This window comes from Protomyctophum parallelum, assembly GCF_964188405.1.
Source record: "Protomyctophum parallelum genome assembly, chromosome: 11".
In the NCBI taxonomy this organism is placed as follows: domain Eukaryota; kingdom Metazoa; phylum Chordata; class Actinopteri; order Myctophiformes; family Myctophidae; genus Protomyctophum; species Protomyctophum parallelum.
Genome location: NC_139707.1, coordinates 20701201 through 20726176, shown reverse-complemented (window position 1 = coordinate 20726176; position 24976 = coordinate 20701201). Strand labels below are relative to the sequence as shown.

The 24976-nt window shown below is 43.7% G+C and overlaps 1 protein-coding gene across 1 annotated transcript in view; it reads right to left on the bottom strand.

The window, feature by feature from the left end:
* The window catches only part of myo10l3 (myosin X, like 3), a 79791-nt gene that overhangs the window by 30179 nt on the left and 24636 nt on the right, over positions 1 to 24976 (bottom strand). The window contains 14 exon segments of the mRNA XM_083777461.1: positions 6208 to 6276; positions 7843 to 7935; positions 8649 to 8715; positions 9901 to 10001; positions 10124 to 10270; positions 13843 to 13961; positions 14706 to 14835; positions 15243 to 15349; positions 15496 to 15580; positions 15736 to 15749; positions 16991 to 17115; positions 17342 to 17476; positions 17923 to 18110; positions 18970 to 19128. Of these exon segments, the coding sequence (XP_083633587.1) occupies positions 6208 to 6276; positions 7843 to 7935; positions 8649 to 8715; positions 9901 to 10001; positions 10124 to 10270; positions 13843 to 13961; positions 14706 to 14835; positions 15243 to 15349; positions 15496 to 15580; positions 15736 to 15749; positions 16991 to 17115; positions 17342 to 17476; positions 17923 to 18110; positions 18970 to 19128 (1539 nt within the window).

Sequence of the window (24976 nt, the reverse complement as noted above, 5' to 3'; positions counted from 1 at the left end):
TTTAGTTGTTCTCTATTCTGCATTTACAGGAAGTACCGGTAATTTAAAATCAAATTTTACCTACGATGGTCACTTGATTCAAAATAATAATAATAAACAAATCCGAACTATTTTACCAAAACAAATCCCCCCAGTGGTGTGTAAGAGTGATGTGTTTTTGTTCAAAAGTTAAAGCTCTATACTCGGTCAGTAACGAGTGCTGTAGTGTTTGTTCAGTAGAGGGCTCTCCCAAACAGAACAGAACAAACAGAACAAATTCATCATTTCTAATTTCACTTGTGTATCCATTCCTGTGTCCTGAATAAATGTTTTGTTTACTAATCTTTCGTACTTTCTGCATGACTATTCTTTTGGAAAGATTTGCATGTAAGCCACTAAGCCTGGTGGTATCATTTTTCCAATAGCTTACTCAGGCCCGGCGCCAGGATGAAATGACTGAGGGGTCAATTGAGTTTTTTGAAAATGCTTCAATCTGGTGCACTTTGAGATAAAAATGAAGAGGCTAGATCTATAAAGAACTACACACATCATATTGGATTATTATCATCTTTACTGTGCTATTATTGCCATTTGCCAACATCAGCAGTAGGCTACAAAACAAAACATTGGATAGGGCAGGGGTGGGAAACTTTGATGATGGAGAGGGCCACTATATTTCAAACTCCAGAGGGCCACAATGCATATAGTCAAAGGTAGCTGATCTACAAGTTCAAAACGTGTCGCAGTGCAATGCATTTTGAGCTTGTAGATCTGCTTTTTAGCTATTTTTTTAATTGGAATCCTGAATTATTTTCACCTATTTTTGAATTGGAATCCGGAAAAGTAATCTATTTTTATTTAATTTCAAATACATTAACTTTATGATTATGAACTGAAATGCAAATATTGGACATAAAAAAGACGAGTACTAGTCATTAAGCTATTAACACATTAGACTGAAGTAATTAAAGCGCCCCTTATGGAGCTAATATTAGCCAGAACACACCTGCAGTTGGTGAAACAGTATTTATACAAGCACATACTACGTTCATAAGTATAGAGATGAGAGTATTGATTCATGAATACATACATTGTGTGCATACTGTGATCTTTAGGTACATGCATAATGTGTGTTTGAGGTTTGGTGTGAACAAAGCCAATGGCATGCCTCTGTAAGGGCATGCAAGGGCTGTTAATGCTGTCACCTGTTGAGTACCGCTCAGTCTTGGTCTTAGCACACAGCATTCCTCTCTTTGCCCTGATCCACGTTAATGCCATCCCGTGTGAATGTGCGTGTGATGGGAATGAGGTACCCATGTGTTTTTGTCCAAATTCAAGCACACGTGTGTGTGTGTGTGTGTGTGTGTGTGTGTGTGAATGTGCTGTATGTATAAATGTGCGTCTGTGCCTGTGCATGTAGGCACTTGCCTGTGTGTGTGTGTGTGTGTGTGTGTGTGTGTGTGTGTGTGTGTGTAATCCAGAGTAATACCCCTCTAGCCTGAGGCTCAACGAGAGGGGATCCACCATAGATGACAAGGGTATTTATATTTCATGGACACACTAATTACAGTCCATTCCTCAAACTCTTGAGACAGACAGATCAAAATGTGTGTCTATCATTATTAGGCTTCAGTTTTCCTTGTATGACATGATGATCCTGAAGATAAATGGGTTTTAAGCTCAAGAAGCCATACTGTATTATGAATGGTGGAAAATACAAGCTTTGTTTAGCCATTTTTGTTGGTGGTTTAAGATGGAGTGCCGTGTTTTTTTTTGTGATCCTAAAACATAATCATCGGGTATGATAAGAGCGCCCCTCACTTCACAGTTCACACAGGTGTGATTTCTATTTATTTATAAGGACAGGAGGAAGATTTTTTTTCAAAAAAGTGTACAGTATCATCATCATCATATCATATCTAAATTCAAGAAAAGCTGTCGCAAAAATAAAATAAAAACACATCCTTGGCACAAAGCAAGACTGCTGCTCGCTTAGGGGCCCATCTCACAACGCCACGGCGCACGGACAGCCACCAGGCATCTGGCGCCAGACAGCCTCAATGTACACTACTTACAAGCACCAGCCATTTGCTTGCACTACCATATAAATTCGCATTTTCGCCAAAATCAACTCCTAGCTCTGCCATCATCCCGCCGAACACATGTCACACAGTGAAATGCATGTTGGGAGGGACACAGATTAATGGATGGGTCACAGTTTTCGGTGCAACATTCCCCTTGCCTTCCCCACCGCACTGGCACCTCCAGTCAACACGGTCGCCTATACCACTTCTTTCTTTCTACCACCACCGCCATCTACAAAGCCATGCCAAAGTTATTTGCACAGTTTAAACTGCTCGAACGTCACTCGATATAACTTAACTACACGCGGGTGACACACTCCTCTCCTCCACCACCTCCTTTGCCGTGCCAGACAAATACAACAGGGTTTTTCGAGTCCAACAGTCGAGCCACATGCATAAACTCAAGTAGCCAGTCTATCTATCTATCTATCTATCTATCTATCTATCTATCTATCTATCTATCTATCTATCTATCTATCTCTCTCTCTCTCTCTCTCTCTCTCTCTCTCTCTCTCTCTCTCTCTCTCTCTCTCTCTCTCTCTCTCTCTCTCTCTCTCTCTCTCTCTCTCTCTCTCTCTCTCTCTCTCTCTCTCTCTCTCTCTCTCTCTCTCTCTCTCTCTCTCCCTCCCTCTCTCCCTCCCTCTCTCCCTCCCTCTCTCCCTCCCTCTCTCCCTCCCTCCCTCCCTCCCTCCCTCCCTCCCTCCCTCCCTCCCTCCCTCCCTCCATCCATCCATCTATGACAATCTATCTATCTTATATAATAACATACATTTGTGCCCAACTTTTATGTGGACATGCCCACCAGTTCATTATGTATGCCAGGTTTGCCTGGTGGGTAGTGATGGGTGGTGATCCACCTGAACTGAAGCCACACCCACAGCTGTTGTTGTATGATAAAGAGGGAGGGGTTAGGGGAGGGGATGATATTGTGATGTCACTATATCACTGTTTTCTTTCATTGGCACGTTTGACTGTCAAGGTTTCAGCCTCCAGGAAGAAACCCGAAATACAAAGGGAAGACATCATTGCACATAACAACCACACCAAGGGGTCTAATGAAGTACTGTCACCTCATACACATGAAAAATTGGAAAAAATAGAGTATAAGGTGTGTCAACACATGTCCATGTATAACATAATGTGTGTCATTGCGTATCCCTCTGAGATATATGTTTGTTGGGTGGTTGTCATAGCACGAATCACTCAGTTGATCAAGTGAAGTGGTGGTTGTTCATTGTGGGAGTTCATGTTTGACTAAATGGTAATTAACCCCATATCGCTCTGGCACTTTTTAATGAACGCACTCATGGATGCTACTCTTTCCTCCACTGAGGTAAGGTCGCCCTTTCAGATAACAGAAGAAGCTTTCAGAAGCAACTATGGACTATGGAGTCTGAAGTGAGAGAGAGAGAGATAGAGAGAGAGAAAGGGACGAAGAGAGAGAGGGGGGTTAAAGAGGATTTGAGAGAGGGGGGAGAGAGAGACGCAGGGAGTGAGCGAGAGAGAGAGATAACGAGTGGCTGGCCTGCATGTCTAACTCGGACCAAGTCATTACCATAGGCGTCCATGCCAGGCTTGTGACTGGACTGCCATCGCTCACACTGAGGGGACATTGTCTGAGGCTGCCATTCTCTATCAAAGCCAACCTTTGACTACCCCCCCCACACACACACACACACAGACACACACATCCTCTGCATATTGGACATGTGCTAGTAGTACACAGTAAACGAGCGAATCAAATTGGTTCCATTTCTTTACTCTCTCTGATTGAAATGAATAGCCTACTCTGGGTTTTACTGTGCACATATAGCATCACGAACAGGATGGATGTCTTGTGCTTTTCATGCTCTACTCTGTATTCTTGTCTTTACTTCCATCACCATGAGTCATGTTGTCACCTCCTTAATTCAGGAGGTGATCGGTTGGAGGGAGGATGAGTCAGGGAAAGGCTTCTGTCGTATGTCCTTAGAGCCTAATTTGAATGTACAACACTGTTGCGCAAAGACCCGCCCCCGCCTGCCTCTGATAGAGCGATGTTGGATTGCTTCTGATCACTTGGATCTGGATTGCGTGCTTGTTTATTTGAATGTTATTTCTTGGTGTAATAATAACCGCCTATCATGGCAAGTGGCAGAAGACCAAAAGGATGGCGACTTATAAAATAGCCTACATTGAATTAGATAGGGGTTTCATTCTGTACATAGTATAGCACAATATTTCTACAGCAGTAGCCTACTTCATTGACTAGTTGTTCCTATCAAAGCGTCCTATCAAAAGGTCATTTAAGCCATGTCATTGTCTAGAGCAGGGGTTCCCAAACTTTTTTGGGAACACTGGGAGGACACTGGGGGACACTGGGCAGGCACTGGGGAGGCACTGGGGAGGCACTCAGGGGGACACTGGGGAGGCACTGGGGAGGCACTCAGGGGGACACTGGGGAGGCACTGGGAAGGCACTGAGGGGACACTGGGGAGGCACTGGGAAGGCACTGAGGGGACACTGGGGAGGCACTGGGAAGGCACTGAGGGGACACTGGGGAGGCACTGGGGAGACACTGGGGAGCATGGGGAGGCACTCAGGGGGACACTGGGGAGGCACTCGGCTGGGCACTGGGGAGGCACTCAGGGGGACACTGGGAAGGCACTGAGGGGACACTGGGGAGACACTGGGGAGGCACTGGGGAGACACTGGGGAGGCACTGGGGAGGCACTCAGGGGGACACTGGGGAGGCACTGGGGAGGCACTCGGGAGGCACTCAGGGGGACACTGGGGGACACTGGGGAGGCACTCAGGGGGACACTGGGGAGGCACTGGGGAAGCACTGAGGGGACACTGGGGAGGCACTGGGGAGAAACTGCAGCCACTGGGGAGACATTGGAGAGGCACTGGGGAGACGCTGGGGAGGCACTCAGGGGGACACTGGGGAGGCAATGGGAAGGCACTGAGGGGACACTGGGGAGGCACTGGGGAGGCACTCAGGGGACACTGGGGAGGTACTGGGGAGCCACTGGGCAGACACTGGGGAGGCACCATGGCAGACACTGGGGAGGCACTGGGCAGACACTGGGCAGACACTGCAGGGCAGACACTGGGGTGGCACTTGGGGAGGCACTGGGGAGGTACTGGACATTTAATATCACACACACACCATGATTCACTAGCCCCCTCAAAAAAAAAAAAGGGGGCTTGGGTACCCCCTGGCTATGCGTCGTGTACCCCTAGGGGTCCGCGGACCCCACTTTGGGAACCGCTGGTCTAGAGTAGACTCTAGTTCATTTAAGCCATGTCATTGTCTAGAGTAGACTCTAGGTCATTTAAGCCATGTCATTGTCTAGAGTAGACTCTAGGTCATTTAAGCCATGTCATTGTCTAGAGTAGACTCTAGGTCATTTAAGCCATGTCATTGTCTAGAGTAGACTCTAGGTCATTTAAGCCACGATCACCATTCGGTGGCCGGTATATGGGGCAGCTGGTCAGCATGTGTCTGTAGTGGATCCCCACATTTGCAGTGTCATACTGTGCCCTGTCCCCACCTCCACCGACCACAGATCCAGTGCTAGCGCTTCTCCAGCTCAACGTCGAAGGTCTCACCACTGCCAAGAAGATCAACATCCTTGAGCAAATAGTCAGCAAAAACAATGTGACAGTGATCACCTTGCAGGAGATCCACCAGGAAAACAAGAAAGAGACGAGGTGGACGCTATTAACGTTCTTTGACAGAACTTGGCAGAGCTTCCTGCCCGTCCAGCAATTTCCTCAGTTCCCCCGTAAGAGCACGGGATTAGGACGACAGTGTGCTTATGTATTACTAACGTTGTGGGGACCAACAATTCCCGAGTTCAGAGTAAGAAGGACAATTCTGGAAACAATTTAGTGTTAGGGATTTTGACTTTAGGATTATGGTTAGTTTGGGCCTGCAGGTTAATCATAGTAATGCAAATGTGTGTGTGTGTGTGTGTGTGTGTGTGTGTGTGTGTGTGTGTGTGTGTGTGTGTGTGTGTGTGTGTGTGTGTGTGTGTGTGTGTGTGTGTGTGTGTGTGTGTGTGTGTGTGTGTGTGTGTGTGTGTGTGTGTGCGCGCGTGCGTGCATGTGTGCGAGCGAGCGTGTGTGTGTGCCCGTGTTAATTGTGGCAGTGAATCACCTCTCCGGCATAGTGCTTGATGCCAAACTGGTGGTCAGTCACTCTGGGTTTCACATAGTAATGGTTAGTCTGTGGAGGCAGAAAAAGAAAGAGGACATTTTTACCCAATGAATCACCTTACACCAAATTAAGAAGTGGAATAAATCTGTATCCAACACAAGAGTATATACACGTACAATAAAATGCATGGGAGAAAATAATAATAATAATAATAAATGTAAAAAAGTTAAATTCTCAGTGTCAATTTAACCTGAGAGTAAAAAAATTATACATTTACACTGTGAACTAGCACAGCTTGAGACTCAATCTGGATCCCCTTAAACACAATCTTAACACTTTTTATGCCCCGGATTCTTTCAAAAATAAAGGCGCTAGAGTGCCCAGCAGATGAGACAGATTTTACTCTGAAAAGCCTCCCCTTCCATTTCCCCCAAAACCGGGAGGTATAATGTTCCATTACTACCTCGCGCTGTCGCATCTGATCTCTCTTTAGAAGTGTTAATATTCCAAACGAGAAGCTTGGTTAAGTCAGAAATTAGGACAGAACATCGCCGTTCTGATAAAAACCATGGACAGCGACGTAGATTCAGAGATAATAGCAAGGTTTGTCGGCCAGTAAACAAGGAAATGAACGGCTGCACGCATGAGCAAAACATGTCCGGGAGTTCTGTGCAAGGCGTAGCCTAGCAATGGGAGCTGTCAAAACCATTAAAAAAGAACTAAAGACGTCTCCAGACGTCCAGACGTCCTCCTGCAGATGTAGTTTTGGGCAAAATAAGTGTTAACACTTAAACTCTTTATACGTATTATATGTAGTTGAGTGACTTACTTGGTCTGTTTATTCTTTATTCCATCTACACAAAATATCTTGGAAGAGCAGATCTACAAGGTCACAACGTGTCTCCTTGCGACACGTTGTGTTGTTTATCTGCTGTTTTAAACGTTCACCCAGAATAGGGACACTGGTATTCATGAGGTTAAAACCTAATTAACGCTTGTACCAGCGACCCAGCCAAGACACCTTGCTTAGAGAGAGAGGTCAGTCAGTTCTTACAACTCTCTGTGTAACTATGCCATTTCCTTCAGCACTACACAGTGAGAACACAGTGAAGAGTGTTCATTTAACTCCAAGAGTGTCAAAATGGACCTGTAAGGGTCCGTTCAGAGTTAAATGAATGCTCAGTTTTTTTTTTTTTTACTGTGCAATGCCGCCAGGGGGCTTTTGGAGGACTCTTTTCTCAAGCACACAATGCTGATCAGGACGGGAGAATGGCCGCTCACATTTCAGCATTGTTGTCGTTTGCGTGTGAGAGGACCTGGGGGTGGGGGTGGGGGCGTGAACGAGTGTCGCAGACGTTCAATACTGCACCAAAGGCATTATTCAACAGCTTAAAAAAGAAGAAAAGTTAACTCTTTGAGGCTGTCAGACCTAGTGGGTGGCAAAGGCATTTCCTTAACTGGGGTTATGGTTGAGCCCCCCTCCCCCCCCCCCCTATTTCATGGGATTGGACTTGTGTGTGTAATTGAAGTAAGTGAGTGCTTTCATATGTATGCATAATATACATGTGTGCATGTTTATAGGCCTGTGCATGCGTGCGTGCGTGTGTGCGTCATATTTGTGAGACATAGACTCACTGCGTGTCGACTGTGCAGTTTCTCCAGAAGGGTGTAGTCAGTGCCTTTGGGGAAGCGACTCTCCTCATTGATAAGAGCCAACATGCCCAGTTTCTAAAAAAGAGAGTGGGCATACAGTCAAACACAGAAGCATCTGACAGACAGATAGATTCACACACACATGCATGCATGCACGCACGCACGCACGCACGCACACACGCACGCACGCACGCACACACACACACACACACACACACACACACACACACAGATGCGGTATAACTAAGACAGACAGACAGACAGACAGACAGACAGACAGACAGACAGACAGACAGACAGACAGACAGACAGACAGACAGACAGACAGACAGACAGACAGACAGACAGACAGACAGACAGACAGACAGACAGACAGACAGACAGACAGACAGACAGACAGAGGCTAACAGACAGACAGTCATGATGGAACTAGTCAGAACCCCACTGGGGCAGCACACGGTAGCCTTTATTAAAACAGCACATCCGGGATTATCACTCTTCCCTCGTTCATTGGCTTTAACCCTTCACTTTAACAAATGCGGGGACAGGAAAATTGACACAAATTATCTCTGCACTCCATTTCATCTGTGCCCATTGCAACCAAACATTAGTGTATGTTACCGTGCACACAACATGGAAAATGAGACTATGTAATGATAGGCTCTCTGGTTGGGGAGGTCAACGTAAGCACAGTGTAGCGTCTAGGTCAGCATGTTCTGGCTGGCGGTCTGCGGTAGGTTCTGGTTGTGACTTTGCTTAGGGTTTGAATGCATGTCTGCCACGACTACCTTTTCAATGAGATCCAGACACTCTGCATTATCCATCCAGTCGATGGCCTCCCACTGGATCCCCTCCCTGTCGACGGAGACACAAGCCTGAGTTACACTTAAGTTGCACATGTCGGTCACACTGCAAAAATAGCCGATCTACAAGGTCACAATGCATAACGCTGCAACATGTTGTGAGCTTGTAGATCGCCTATTTTCAGTGCACGACATAAGAAATTATTCAGGCGCACGCACGCACGCACGCACGCACACACGCGCACACGCGCACACACACACACACACACACACACACACACACACACACACACACACACACAAATATAAACACTGAGAAAGATACAATGGTTGTATTGTCCAGCGGTTCATGTGATGAAATGAGCCATGTCCAAGCTGCTGGTCCATTATACAAGAAGCCAACTGTCTGGGGGGAAAACCGAGCCCATTCCAACCTTCTGCCAAGAGAAGGCCCTGCCCCCACCTCCAACTTTATCTCCTATCTCCACCACTGTCTCTGCACATTCTGTGCGGACCACTGCCACCACATCTAATGCTTTGGACAGTGTTCCTACCATCACACAAGCCATGAAAGTAAATGTGTATATAAATAAAGGGTTAAATGATGCCACCCTTGAAATTGAAGATTATTCTAGAATGGGGCACTCGACTGATCAAATCTCTCTGCCAAACTGGAGAGATGCATTTCTATGACATATGGTTTTAGACTTTAGAGGCTTACATGCAAACTTTAGATGCCAGTTATAGTCAATCGCAATGGAATATGAAAAATCAGTTTTTCACATTTTTCAGAATTTGTGTGATTTTTAGGGGGGGGGGATCTGGAGGAGGAGTAGCAAAAAGTGTAAATAAAATGGCATATCTAGATTGGTGGAAATGGGCATTGCATATGTATATGGGGTGTTGCGTCAGGATCCAAGGAATCCCGGGAAAATTGAGGCAGATTAAAAATAATTGGGCTGTGTCTTCCTTGGCCTACTGGCAGCATGCACGAAATGTTTCCTGTGTATCGGTCCAGCAGTTTCTGAGACAATTTTTGTCACGCACGCACGCACGCAATCAAGGGGCGACAACATCAACTCTGCAACTCTGGCTTCTGGAGAGGTTTTCATTTTCATTTTTTGAATGGTGCCTATATCTGGTGCGAAAAATGAAACTCTTTTGAAAGTATCCCTCCTGTCATTTAAACAACTGTGAGCCTCGAGAGATGGAGATGTCTTGGCTCACTCTACAGTACCTGTTGTATTCCAGCTGTTCCAGGGAGAAGATGTGCTTGTTGAAATACTCCTGCAGTTTCTCATTGGCGTAGTTGATATTGAACTGCTCAAACCGGTTCACCTACAAGGATAGTGATTGGAGGGGGGGGGGGGGGGGAGTTGAATTAAAACGCCATAAAATCAGCATGGCAAAACACGTCTAGACTATACCGGGCGGGAAATGACCTCGCGAGCTGTTCTCACCTGGAAGTTCTCAAAGCCAAAGATGTCCAGGATGCCGATGGACTTGAAGTTGTCCTTGCCTTTGATCTTCTGGTTGATTCTCATGATGATCCAGGAGAAACACTGAGAGTACAGCGCCATGGCGACCGAGTCCCGTGAGTCCACGGCCTGTGAAATCACAAGAGGTCAAGGTTACGGCACTGTGGATGACAAGGTCAAACGTGAGAGAAAACAATTATGCTCCGTGTGGACATGAAACACAGATAGACATCGCCATGTACTGTACTGTATAGGTTAGAAATGGTGGAAAGTAACTAAGTACTGTAGTACTGTATGAGGAGGCGCGTCTGAAGCCTGTCCTGGACGGGAGTCTCCGGACGTAAAAGCAGAAACAAACTGTGTAATTTTGAGGTGTTTGTACTTTACTTGAGTAATTACAATTTCTAATACTTTTACTTCTACTCCACTACATTTCAGATCTAAATATTGTACTTTTACCCCGCTATTTGAACCCTTTAGTTACTAGTTACTTTGTAGATTTTGATTATTATTACAAGACATACATTAACCAGTGGTGCGTTGCATTGTGACGCTTTTGAACAAAATATTTTTTATACATTTGAAAACTTGAAATGATACATTCTGCATAATGAGTACTTTTACTTTTGGTACTTTAAGTACACTTTGATGCCAATGCTTTTATGCTTTAAGTACATTTTGAATTTCAGACTTTTACTTTTTCCACCACTGTATGTTTGAATGAGCAATAAGGTGTGTGATAGCAGCACTATGGGTGGGAGCAGACAAAGGGGTATCATTGTCGCCGTCTGTCTGTGTCTACGGAGAGCAGCAACGAGGACAATGTCTGTTTTCACAACAGATGCCGCCGTTTATCAGCACCCACATCTTCGAGGTGTTGCGCAACGTGTACGCTATTTGTTATGGTACAAAAACAAAAAAAACTCTGTAAAAACACATACAAGGCACAGTACTGACGTGTAAACTGGCTTTGTTAAGACTGTCGCCTCGGGCAACAGTCTTTCGGGACTCTTTTCTATGTCCAATAGAAAAGGATGACACGCCCAAAAGCACAATAACTGTCTCTAGAATACACTCACAGTCAGAGAGGTCAAAGGGCCAAATAAGGACAGAGCAGTGGAAGCCAAATAGGTTACATTTACACTCTGGTGTTGGGAGTGTACGGTGTTATGAAGTCTTGGAACCAAATGTGTACCGATAGTATGTGCAACGTTTTAGTACTATTGGATGGGTCTTTTGCCATGGGGCAAATGTATGAGTACCAGCAAGCTAGAAAGCAGAAAACAGGTGAATGTATTATATTGTCTGTGTATGACGGAAACCTTGTATGTCCAAAACTGGTACCTTTCAGGAAATGCAAAAACACAGACCTGTGTTTCAGGGATCCAATGCAGTTATAGATTATTATAGTAGGAGTAGGATAGATCGTTTAGTCACAACCTCTTGCTCATGTGTTAAGATTTACACAAGCCACATACACTTTTGAACTGGCATCCCTATTTTGAGCATGTTATTATAGGCGAAAATGTTGAAACATTTTCAAAAATGTGTTGCATCGTTCACATTGATAACTTGTAGATCGGACACGTTTGACGCTTTTGCACGGCACTGTCATGCGATGAAGTAGGGCATTCATTTACCAAAACAAGTGAAATATGGATAAAAGTTTTCGGCTCAACTGTGTCAATATTGATTATGTTTCTCTGTTTTACAACAACTCATCTATATTTCTCCAATGTGGTAAACTCCAATATGGTACTAATGAGGTTAACACAAAGGCCAGGAAATTATTTGCAAATCCTATGTGACTCAGAGCAGAGTACAGTTTGAAATGGGCCTCTCTGCCAGACAGCATCCGTACAGTTTAGTACAGCATGTATATGAAAAGCTTAACAATGGCTCTACAGGCATTGTGTTTGGACTGAAAATAACACAGTGTGGCGGTATGTATGCAGGGCAACAATGCTCTTCAGTTATATGGTAATCCATCATGCAGAGTCAGTTCTGCTGCTGCTGAGCGTGAACATACATAGCGCTAGTGGCTTCAGGATCTCCGGCACAAGGGCCAGGAGAATGGCTGTTTGTCCTGATTGGGGGGGGGGGGGGGGGGGCAGCGTCATGGGGTGGGTGACCACTGGCCACCATGAGAAGAAGCCATTCTGACCGCCTCCAGGACAGAAATTAAAATAATACATTCTATTAAGAAACTGGGCCAGCTTCAAAGGGCAGACAGTTGTACACCCCCAAGTCAGTCTTTGTCGTAGTGAAGAGAAGTGTTCTTGTGACTCTCGTGCCTCTTACACAATGATGAAGGTCCATTCTGCATATTCACTGAGATTTATGAGGCTGCGTGGGCTGGGGGGCTTGCGCTCATGCAAAGCAGGATTGTGCCAAGTTGTTCTTTTGGTATAAATTATTAAGTAAATGCATTACTTTTCTCCTACATTCAAAATTAAACACCATAGTACTAGCATTTGAAGCTCTGCAAAGTATGCACAAGACATCTTAAAGGGAAACTTCATGTTAATGACGTTTAGAAGATTTAGCACACTTTCCTGGGGGTCTTTATGTATGTAATATGTGGTTTTAGATAATTTACATTTTAGCAGTGAGCCCGGTGTCTCTGATGTCATGGACACTGGGCTCACTTACTTTCTGGACTAAGTTGTCTCAGTAAGACAGCCCTCCCCATATCCACAAGGAGGAGCAGTGCACCAAAAAGTGCACAGAGACCCCAGAGGTGATTTTGTACTATAAATAAAATAAACTGAACTGAACTGAACCAAAGCATTATGGGAATTGTAGTCTAGGAAGGAAGTGAGCCCAGTGTCAATGACATCAGAGACACTGGGCTCACTGCTAAAATCTAAAATATCTAAAACCACATATCACACGCATAAAGACCCCCAGGAAAGTGTTCTAAATCTTCTAAACGTCATTAACATATATTGTTTTGCAAAAAGGGTGAAGTGTCCCTTTAAGAAGTGTGGTTCTTGATTGTCGGCTACACTGCCCCCAGAGGAGAGCATTGTCACTTCACCCCAGTCTTTGCCTCTATTGTGCTTTTGACTGCGATCATTATCACCATAGCTTTGTTGTGCCAGGAATCTGGCAGACAAAAAGCAGGAAATGACTGGGAGTCACGCAAGGGATCTGGAGACATGTGGGAGAGAGTGCTGCAGAGAGGCTGTGTGTGTCACCAGGACAGCAGGAGGAGTGGTAAGGAGGGGGTGGGGGTGGGGGTGGGGCGGGGGACAAACAGACATTTGTGTCTTTGAACCGTGGACTGGGAACTTGGGAAGACAGTGCAAAATTCCAAAGCATCCCCAGTGCTTCAGACTTCATAACACGAAGACACCACTCTGAAATCAGAGAACAGTGGAGGGACAGTGCTTCCATCAGCAGATTTGACTGTGCCATCTGAAATCTCTGCCGGGTTATCAGTCTCAGCTATCCCCGTATTTGTGGAGTCAGTACAAAAATCCAGCTGAGGTGGCCAAATTAGACCTAAAATTGTACAAAACTTGAAATTGTTTAGATTTTATTTTACACAGGTTGTAGGCTATGAACAGCCTGTTCTTCTACTGACTTGTTGATGAGTTTGTGACGGAACCTATCAGAACCGTTCTGCATAAAAGTGAGGAAAAACCTGTGTCGTGTCCATTCCCATAGAGAACAGTATGAAATGGATGTACGGTTACCTGCTCCACAGTGAGCGGTGAGCAAATCTCCTCTCCTCTGAGGATCATGGAGCGTTGCGTCAACACCTCGGACAGCTGGAAGGAATCCAGGCCCAGTAACTCACTGACATTACTGACCACTGTAACACACGCACACACACAGTCGCACACACACACACACACGAGCACCCACAAAAAAGAGATGTTGCCTTTATTTGTGAGCAGAACACAGTTTTATTTTCTTTGCTGGTCAATATGGTCTCTACTCATGACACACAGCACTGCTGAAAATCCTGACTGTTATGTTAACTCTGAGAGCGTAAAAATGGACTCCATCGTTTCTACAGTTAAAGTAACACCAGGGATTGTGCACAGCACATATCCTTTGCAGCCTCAGAGTAGAGGAAACTCAAGTCTGGTGGCTGTTCTGTACTGCAGTTACTGTAGTACACAGATTCCTTGGAAAAGAGGTCAGACTAAGCTAACAAAGGAGCCTCAATCTCATGTTACAGCCTGTTTAGTGCTCTCTTACTGTCTGCTACCACAGCATTTCTCAAACTCAATGCTAGCACTTGGGATGTTGTACAGGATCTGCATCTTATTTCTTTGCTTAAAAAAAATGCCATCTCATCTTGCATCCAAAAAGTATAACATTTTGTTCTGCATTAAGGCTCTAGAGATGAGGAAAGGTCTGAGTTACTAAATGTTCAATCATCATGTAGTTATCTGAATAGGCCATTTAACTTTTTTTGCCCAATCACGTTTTTTTGTAATCCATACAGTGATGGAAATTAATACATCATTGGAACTCTCTGACACGGCAGTGTTTAATATTCTAATTAATCTGTTGGACGTGATTACATTGGTTGGTTTCTCTCTACTACCTCCTTTGGAAGTGATTTGCGCTCCTCCTGCGGTCATGAATTCAATGTTCCCCATCTGGAGAACAGCAGACAGCAGCTTGAAAACATCTCTGATCTCCTCCTCAGAGAACTCCATTACTTTGAGGGCTTCCTGCAGCAACAATGACAAGTGAGTTTAATATATATTTCATACATGGACATGTGTTATCATTGAGAATGTGTAATAATCATACTACATACAAGTCAGTCAGTCTGCTCAGAACAAGACATAGATTGAACTTCCTTGTTATTTACTATAACTACACTTATAGAATATCATATAAAATATGCTTAAATACCACAAAACAGCCATAAAGTATGCTTAAAAACCACAAAACAGCCATAAAAAAAGAAAAGGAAAGAAAGAATCCACAAGGCTAATTGCATGACTCAATTCTATTTGATAGGATGATCTTGTATGGGTTTATAATGCCCTCTGGTGGTAGATTAGAGCATGTGTAACAGGACCAGCATTCCCATGCATAAACAATTAAACATCAACCTTGTTCCTTCCTTTACCATGACGCTGTCAAACAGCTGTTTGTCGTCCAGGCTACTGTCCTTCACACAGCCTGACTGGCTCAGGTAGTGATAGGACTCTGGGCCCTCAGACAAGAAGTACATGTCTGCAACACAGAGAATGGGATACGCATTGTACGTCTAATAAATTCAATTAAATTATTCCACCGACTAGGCCGGGAAAAAAATCCAACATTGTGATATGAAGAAAATAATAATATAATATAATATAATACATAATAAGATAACCCACCTCTGTGGTCTCGGTCTGCCCCTGCCAACATTGCATAGAAGATGTGGTAGTTCCTCTCTCCAGGATTCTGTCTAACCACACGGTTCTAGAACAGAGAGAGAAGCAGACAATATCTTTCATATTTATGACTGGAATCTACATTGTATGAATGACTATTAAAACAACAAAGATCTACTGATGAACTGAACAGAGAAGAAGCTTGCTGTTGAGTGAAGTGGATCCCAGAGATTGAACACAAACCTTTTCGAGTAAATCTGGAGGTTGAGAGTCAAGGAAATCAGAGACAATTATACAGTGAATACTTTTTACATGTCAGAATCAGAAAGAACGACCCATACCAGAAGGGAATGGTGAGCTTGTTGTATAGCGACATTCAAGAGATGGCATCCCCGTCTCTGGAACGTATTAGGCAGGCATGGTGTAACGACATGGGACTTGAGGAGATCCCTGACGATTAGAAGGATTCATTCTTCTTCTGTCTGCATCAGACATGGGCTACTTCAGTTCAAAGTGCTTCATAGGTTACACTTCTCCAAGAGCAGACTTGCGGAGATTTATCCAGATGTAGATCCGATTTGCTCCAGATGCCACCAGGCTCCAGCCACTCTCTGTCATATGTTCTGGTCGTGCCCATCACTATCACAATTCTGGCTTTCTGTTTTTGAGACCTTCTCTTACATCTGTGACAGAGAGATCAGTCCTAACCCGTTCATTGCTGTGTTTGGGGTGGTCCCTGGTGAAATGACTGCATCAGTTGTCCAATCCGACGCCATAGCCTTCTCCTCCCTATTGGCCCGACGCCTTATTCTGTTCAATTGGAAATCAGCTACTCCCCCATCGCATCGACGCTGGGTCGGAGATGTGATGGCACACCTAAAACTTGAAAAGCTCAAATATTCTACCAGGGGCTCCGCCCAGAAATTCTAAAAGGTCTGGCAGCCATTTTTGGACTACTTTAAACAAAAATTCCCGGCTGAGGATGTTCAGGTGTAGGACTGCTGTCTAAAGGTTTAATTATTCTTGTTTGGCAAGTGACGATCTGATTGAGAACATTGTAGTGTAATGCAATATGACATGACCTTGTTACCTTTACATTTTATTTTGTCTTATTTTATTGTCTGTTTTGGTCCTGTATTCCAGTCTTTTTTATTTTTATTTTATTTTTTATTTAATGTTCTGTATGCTTATGTGTAGTCTAGGTGTGTATGTATGTTGGTGTGTGTTGAAAAATCAATAAAAACAATTTAATAATAAAGAATCAGAAAGAACTATATATTCAAGTCACAGCCAGGCATAATGAACTTTATGAAATTTGTTTTTATAGGCAAGCTCCATCCTTTTTGTTGTTTTCAGGAAGAGAAAAAGTAGAAGAGAGGGGAGGGGGGCAGGGGAAGCAAGGAGAAAAACAGGAGGGGACTAGTATAGAGCCCTAGGGGACTCCCGTCAACTAAGTATAGGGTTTAAGTGGTTGAAGAATTGGGTTTGAGAAGGATACAGTCAATGATGCACCCGCCCTGGATGTTTCCATTCTGGGAGAAGTGCAGTTGAATGAACTTCCCAAAACGACTGGAGTTGTTGTTGTACACCGTCTTGGCGTTCCCAAAAGCTTCCATGATAGGACTAGAGGCAAACATATGTATAGATCATAGTGGGAATCATGCATTGTACAGTACATACACAGTAAAATCCTCTGTGTAATTTTACCAAGTTCCCCCGCATGGGAATTTGGCTACATTTGTACATTCTCAGAGTCACAAATGGATGAAATAACAGTTAACCCGATGGGTTTGATACGTACAGTATACTGGGGTTGGTGGATGGGGCATAAAAGGTTCTGTTAGGGTACCTGCTCTGAATGATAGCCTGCTCCACCCTGGTGGTCCTCTCTGACGGAGGAGAGCCCACTGACTTCTGACTCATCACAGACAGGAACTTCAACAGTAGCTTGGTGCTCTCCGTCTTCCCTGCACCACTTTCTCCACTAGAGACGCACACACAGCACACAGAGAGGAACAAAGAAAGAGAGAAGACAAAGAAGTAGAGAGACAGAGACAGAGAGAGAGAGAGAGAGAGAGAGAGGTCAGCTTTATGTTCAAAATGAATTTCACCTGATTCTTGAAAATGTTGCTATCTTCCTAAAAGAAAAATGTATCATAGCTAACCAATCACATCACTCAAGCTTATTTCTGATTAGCTTATTTTATGAACATTTTCACTGTGGTTAATTTGAGTGGCAAGCTAATTACCACGCTCCAGTCACCAGTGTACATCTGGAATAGCGGGAATGCGTGTGACATCATCATACTCTCTAGTCTCTATACGAGAGTATAGAGTCTGTGAACAGGGAATGGAGCAGCAACGTTTGAGTCATTGTTTTATTATAATTATTATTTGGCCTCTCTCCATCATAGCCAACCTGATGCCCACCTGATGAGAACACATTGGCTGTCATGTCTCTTCCACAAGCAACGGTAACACTCGTTGGCCACAGCAAAGATGTGTGGAGGCAGCTCCCCCAGGTGGTGTTTGCTGTACAGTTCAACTGCAGCCCCATCGTACAAGCCTGTTATTTGCTTATAAGGGTTCACCGCTGCCAGGATAGAACCTATATTGGTCTGGGGTACAAAAAGGAAACAGGACAAGTGGATGTAGAAGAGAGGAGAAAAGAGAACATGAGAGAACATGAGAATACAATAAACAGATGATATACAAGAGGGAAAGAACAAAAATGAACATGAGAGATGGGGAAAAGGAGAGGGATAGAGGGATAGAGAGAGAGAGAGAGAGAGAGAGAGAGAGAGAGCTATGATGATGAAGCATAGAAGATACATAATGCACTACTGGTAAAAGACAAAGACAGATATTACTTTTGGTGAAAGACAATGTGTATGATGCCAGTTGACGAGGGGGGAAAGCGCACCGGTAATAATCTTTACAGCTGTTACAAGACTTATTATCCCAGTTTCACGTCCTTACATACTACCAGGGGTCAGTAACACTCATAAGATAATATAGTTATACTGCCACAAATGACCTAGTTTACATTGAGGTTGGTATTATTTTAAGAACCAAACCCATCAGTCCTACTCGGGTAAAGGACTTTGGAGAAAAGGGGCCTCACCGAAGTGTGTTTGTAGGTTATCATTCCACTTACAATGACAACGGTCTGTAATGTCATTTAGAAAGACCTGCCAAACCCTCAGAGATTAAATTAGCAGGCAAGAGGGTTGTGTGTGTGTGTGTGTGTGTGTGTGTGTGTGCGTGCCTGCGTGCGCGTCAGTGCATCGTGTGTCTGCATGTGTGTATTTGTGCGAATTTTTTTTCTTTTGCATTTCAGGTGCCAGACAGTGTGATAGATAGCTCCCAGGTGGTATCTTAGATCTTTGTCAGGCGAAAACACGGACATCAATCCTACAAGGTGCTTAAGTATGAACACAAGAATGGGTCCATGCGTCACAAATAAAGATGCCTTACATAGATGTTGTCTTTCTGGTAGCGCAGGTACAGATTGTGCATGATGGCAGCTTCGTGCAGCTCTGCCAGTGTGGACATGTCCTCTACTCCAAGGACACTGGTGGAGTGCATGGGGCACACCATCTCTCTGCTAACCTCTGCCCTCTGGAGGTAGACGGTCTGAGGAAAACAACAAAAACAAATCCATTATGAGACTTACGTTTTCACAGTGATATAACAGAGGGAGAGGTAGACAGATATTAGAACTATATGCACATGGTGTTGGAGTGAAATAATGTTGTTTTATTTCAAAGTGCAGCATGATAACTGCAGGACTATGACAGAGCACAAACCTTTACCTGCCTGGAGTCTATATTCAGAAAATCTGTCGATAGCTGACAGGTTTATTTGACAGCCAGAGGGCTGAGATTTGACAACCTCAGGGGAGCAGACTGTACTAGTCAGAACTAGGGCATTGACAGGTTTACACACAACTGAATCAGGCAGCTAGCACAACATCTCTCTCTTATCATGAAATGAACTAAAGTCATGCACAGATGACACTACAGGCAGATTCATGGTTGCTTCGACTGAAGAAATGGCACCATGAAACCCTCATGTGCTTGTCTATGCCTGTCACTTGTTTGCCTAGACTCGTTCTCCATGCTTTGTTTCACTTGCTCTCTAAACAAGAAAATACACCAATGATGGAAAGATGATTAGCAGAGATGTCCTTGTCTTGACTTTTAATTCTCACAAGTATTTTGCTAGCTTGGCAAGAGCTATTGAGTGTCCCACTATTGAGAGAATTGACTTGAAATGGATGGACTATAATGGGGAAGCTGAAAAGCAAGTGAGGTAAGCAGAAATGGAGGAAGGGATTTAACAATGTTCCTACAGTGGCAGGCAGTACTGTGAGCATTGAGACAAGAATACAGCCTTACAGATCCATTAGTGACCCATAAGCAAACAAACATAATGACTTAATGGCAATCAAAACCAGCAATGGGTGAAAACAGGGACGAGATAAAAGCAATGGAGGTTGAGGAGACAGAGATTGCATCAGCAGCGTTAGGCACTTGATGGGAAACAGTGTCTAGATCAATATCGATGGACAATGGACTGGGGGGTTGTGGTGTGCTGATGTATTACTGCCTGGTGTTCCGGCAAATTCTGTCCCCCCCCTGGGAAGCAGGCCTTGGATTTCACAAACGGGATGAGTCAGCGCATAACTGCTACTGCACCCCTGTGATACCTAAGTAAGAGAAGAACTAAATGAAAGTGAGGGCAATAGTTTAGTTAAGTTTAGTTGCAGCATGGTCTTGTCTAGCTTGGTCCCGGCTAAATAAATAAATACTTAAATAAGTGTATGAACTTCAAAGACAATAACAGTGTTGTTGGGGCGCCCCATGGCCTAGTGGTCCAGGCACATGTAATATATAGGCTCTGGCCGTCGCATGTTCGAGTCCCGTTCATCAAGATCTTTGCTGCATGTCTCTCCCCTTCTCTCTCTCCCTCTTTCCTGTCATTCTCCACTTGAAACTATCAATAAAGGCAGAAAAGCCAAAAACTAATCTTAAAAAAAAAGAACAGTGTTGTTATGAATGTGTTAGTCAATTTAGGACATGAAGTTCTTACTTCCTCTCACAATGGACTTAAAAAGTGAGTTTGGCCCAGCAACACCCAAACACATTACATGCCACATTCTTAACATTTTTGACTGAGCTACTTTTACTTGTAGTGGAGTCTGACCAGGTCGTATTTGGACGTCCCCAGTACTTACTCAAGTACCGGGGGACGAGTACTCCACCTCTGGTCTTCTGGTCTACACCTGTCTAGTCTGAATTTCTTGAAAACACACTTAGTAGTATATCACATCTATATAAAGTCATACAAAACAAAACAATAATTCATATGCATATTACAAAATTATATCTATCTGGCAAGTGGCAACTACCGGTATGTGCATGTCAGTTTTTTCCAAGCCTTATGAGAGATAACAACACAATATTAATGCACTCCATGTTGAGTAATTTACTACATGTTTCTCTCATAACAAGGGTGGTGGAGGGCTGGGATCCTTTGGGGTGAAAAACAGTACACACACAGTGATGTCATCACCCCAACAGATGCAAGCAGATTTACAGCCACCCTCTCACACTAGCTGTCCCTAAACCTTTGGCCATAACCCCACCCTCTGCACTCTAGAAGATTGCACTCTATTCACAGCACAGGGCATAACTGACGCATAAATCCAACAGCCTGTTCATTTTCAGCAGATACTTAAATGTATTAACCTTTTCCATTCAAAAACAATGCAGTTAATTAATGAGGTAAGGTCATCACTGACACGTGAGCTTTGGTCTAATGAAATGGTGTCCATTATTAATCCAAGCGTCAACATTTAAGTTCTAGTGTTATTCTGACAAGAGACACCCATAAAGGCAGTGTTTTTTTTAGGTCATTATAATAATATTTATTATGATATTGTTATTATACTAAACAATGTTACCATAAAGTGTTAAATCAGAAAAAGAGAAGGGAACCCGCACACGCATCTGCTCCAAAAGTGTATTATTGACGACGTCAATACGTGTTCTTTTTTTTTATGGAGGTACAGACAGTAGGCTGACAGGAAATGGGGAGAGAGATGGGGGGAAGACATGCAGTAATGGCTGTTGGGATTGGGAGTCGAACCCGCGGCACACTGCCAGACTGGATTACCAGCCAAGGTGCCTGGACCACTGAGCCATGGCCCAGGCCACTGTCCAAGTTTTGACCAGATGAAGAGCCTTGGCTCGAAACGTCGTCAATAATAAACTTTTGGAGCAGATGAGTGTGCGGGTTACCTTCTCTTTTTCTGATGTCACTTTTGAACCCAGCACCTCCACTAAATGATGTGTGTATTTCCTATAGTTTCACCATAAAGAGTTAATAAAGTGTTAATACCTACAATGAGGACAATAGTGCAACAAAATTTGACACAATTGCACACAATAGTGTCTCATAGACACTGGATAACAATTTTCTAGTGTCGTTACAGTCTGTGACACATTTTGCATGTTTTATTTTGACTTGCATACTGTAACTCTATGAGAGTCTATGGAAGAGAGAAAACATTGTATAAGTTTACATCTCATTCTCATGCACAGTAAATTTGTGTAAAAAGGTGTCCTTTTAATAATGACGCTTCATCAGGAATTCTGGTATTAGACATGAGTATTAGCATTTTTCACATTCTCCAGGCATCAGTTCAAAGTTGTATTATGGTGGCTCGAAAGGCGTTCTGAAATAAAATAATAAATAGCTAAGTTACCAGATTTCACTGCTAATTACAGGCGGTACATCAAGTTTCAACATGGAGAAAACAAATGAAAAACAGAGGAAAACACCATCACTTGTGCATGGAAGACACCACTGCTAACAGATAAATAAACCTATGTGTGTCCTCTCAAACCTCTCAAGTCTCAAGGGAGAGACACTTGACATTCATATTTAATGTGTGTTCATATTTAATGTGAGTGTGTGTGTGTGTGTGTGTGTGTGTGTGTGTGTGTGCATGTGCCATACATATTGCCTTTGTTTTGAGCTTCTCTGAATAATTTTCTCTTCTGATTTCAGAGGGAGGGCAGAATCCATTTCTTCCGGCCCACGTGCCGGTCGGTAAGCACCATCGGTCGGTCTTTTTATAGGTCGGCCGGTCGGTCCGAATGCAGGCAGACAGACAGACAGACAGACACGCAGACTGTCTGTCTGTCTGTCTGTCTGTCTGTCTGTCTGTCTGTCTGTCTGTCTGTCTGTCTGTCTGTCTGTCTGTCTGCCTTCCTGCCTGTCTGTCTGTCTGCCTGCCTGCCTATCAAATAATTAAATATGTATTAATTCAATACGGCTATTTATTTAAATATAATATACAATAATGATACAGTCTAAAATGTAGCTATTGTGTCCATACACAATAAAGGCTACGAAACATTATAAAATAAAAGTTTTTAAGTTTGCCATGAGCGGGATCCGAACCAGGTGCCACACGGAGCAATAAATCGAGAGGCATTTGCACAGACCCCTAGACTATTAGAAAGCCGTGACTTAAACGTTCCACTGGGAGGTGGTCTTTTGCAACGAGAGCAGAAAAAATTATAATATGAAGAAAGATAACGATATGATTGGGTGTTTTACAGCAGGAACTATTAAGTTAGCTATAATAATAATAATTCATATTCGTAGCACAGCCAGTGGTCACGTGACTTGACACATTTACCCCCGCACGCACGCACCTCCCCTCCCGTATCGGACTATTGTCCCGTCTAACCTCCTGGGGTGGACCGCCTCCCAATCACGGGCCGGCCGACCTAATCACGGACCGGCCGACGTAATCACGGACCGGCCGACCTAATCACGGACCGGCCGACCTAATCACGGACCGGCCGACGTAATCACGGACCGGCCGACCTAATCACGGACCGGCCGACCTAATCACGGACCGGCCGACCTAATCACGGACCGGCCGACGTAATCACGGACCGGCCGACGTAATAACGGACCGGCCGACCTAATCACGGACCGGCCGACCTAATCACGGACCGTTTGACGTAATCACGGACCGGCCGACGTAATCACGGACCGGCCGACCGGCCGGAGCGAGGCCGGAAAAAATGGATTCTGCCCTTGCTGGGATTTCATGGAATAATCCTTTGGGATTTGTTCATGCCTAAATCATTAGACATGCACATAGGAAACGGAGCTGGAGTTCCCAACTTCAAAAGAGGTTTCACATTTAAACACAACAATATCACTTACAGGATCTTGAAACAGAAGTTAAAGATGTTTAAGCTGAATCATATGAATTCATTCTATGAATTTTTCCATTCAGTTAACTTAAAATAAACTAATTATTCGATTACTAGACAGTGTATTAGCATTCTGTTCCACTATAACAATTAGACAACAGAACATTTATCAGTATGTCTATGAGAGTACGTGTGTGTTACACAGTAGCCTGCACCTGTCCCGTGTGGAACCAACGACCAATTACAATGAATAAAAAAGGGACAAAGGGCTGGCTCTGTGCCGATATCATACTCTTTCTAGTGTTAAAGGCAGAGTTCCCAGCCCAACCAGAGTGATAAACCATGTATTCGCTATGAACATGGACTCATTATTAAATAGTTAATGTTAATGAATCACAATCAAGGTGATTAATTCAACACTCAAGGGGTGTTTTCATCACATTAGGTTGGTTTGTTTCCTGTAGTGTAGCGGAACCTCAGGAAGAGTTTGATGCTTTTTTTATTCCCTTCTCCATTTCACAAGGGATTCAACTTGATCATCATAACACTAATAAATGTGTGGTGCACTTGTGACTCAGGACAATCTGATCCAGCTTTTAACATGATGTTGATTGATAGATAAAATGATTAACTGAGTCAATCAATCATCTCCAAATGATAACTGTTGTTGACACTGGACGAGTGTACAGTACACCATGTAAATCTATCACACAGGGATGGACAATAAATCAGCCATCATATCAGTATTGGCCAATGTTGGCCTTAAAATGCAATATATATCGGTATGGAACCGATGTCAAAATAATATATTAATTTTTGCTGATATTTTATTTTATAATAAATAATTATGTTTGAATGATGAATGCCTTCATCATTTCACAAGGCTTTATCAGCTTCACATTTACTCAGCAGTGTTGTCTGGAGAAGCTTTCAAAAGGGTCAAGAAGTTGGAACATTTTATTTTATTTTAAATTCAGTGTTTATTTGCCTTTTCTTTAGGACAAAATATGAACTTGTTTTTATGCAGATATTGGACATGGGTAAATATCGGTTATCCCTAAAACAAAGATTGAGCATCTCATGTCAATGTCACTATCCTTTTGTATCCTGTATCCTCAAATGCTCCGAGGCTTTATAGATTCCTTCCTGAAACCTGACATACAACAGGCCCGTTTTTAGCGACCTAGTCATCAATGAGAGTCGGCCACATGCCGCCTAAGCCAATGGGAGCCGCCTAAACG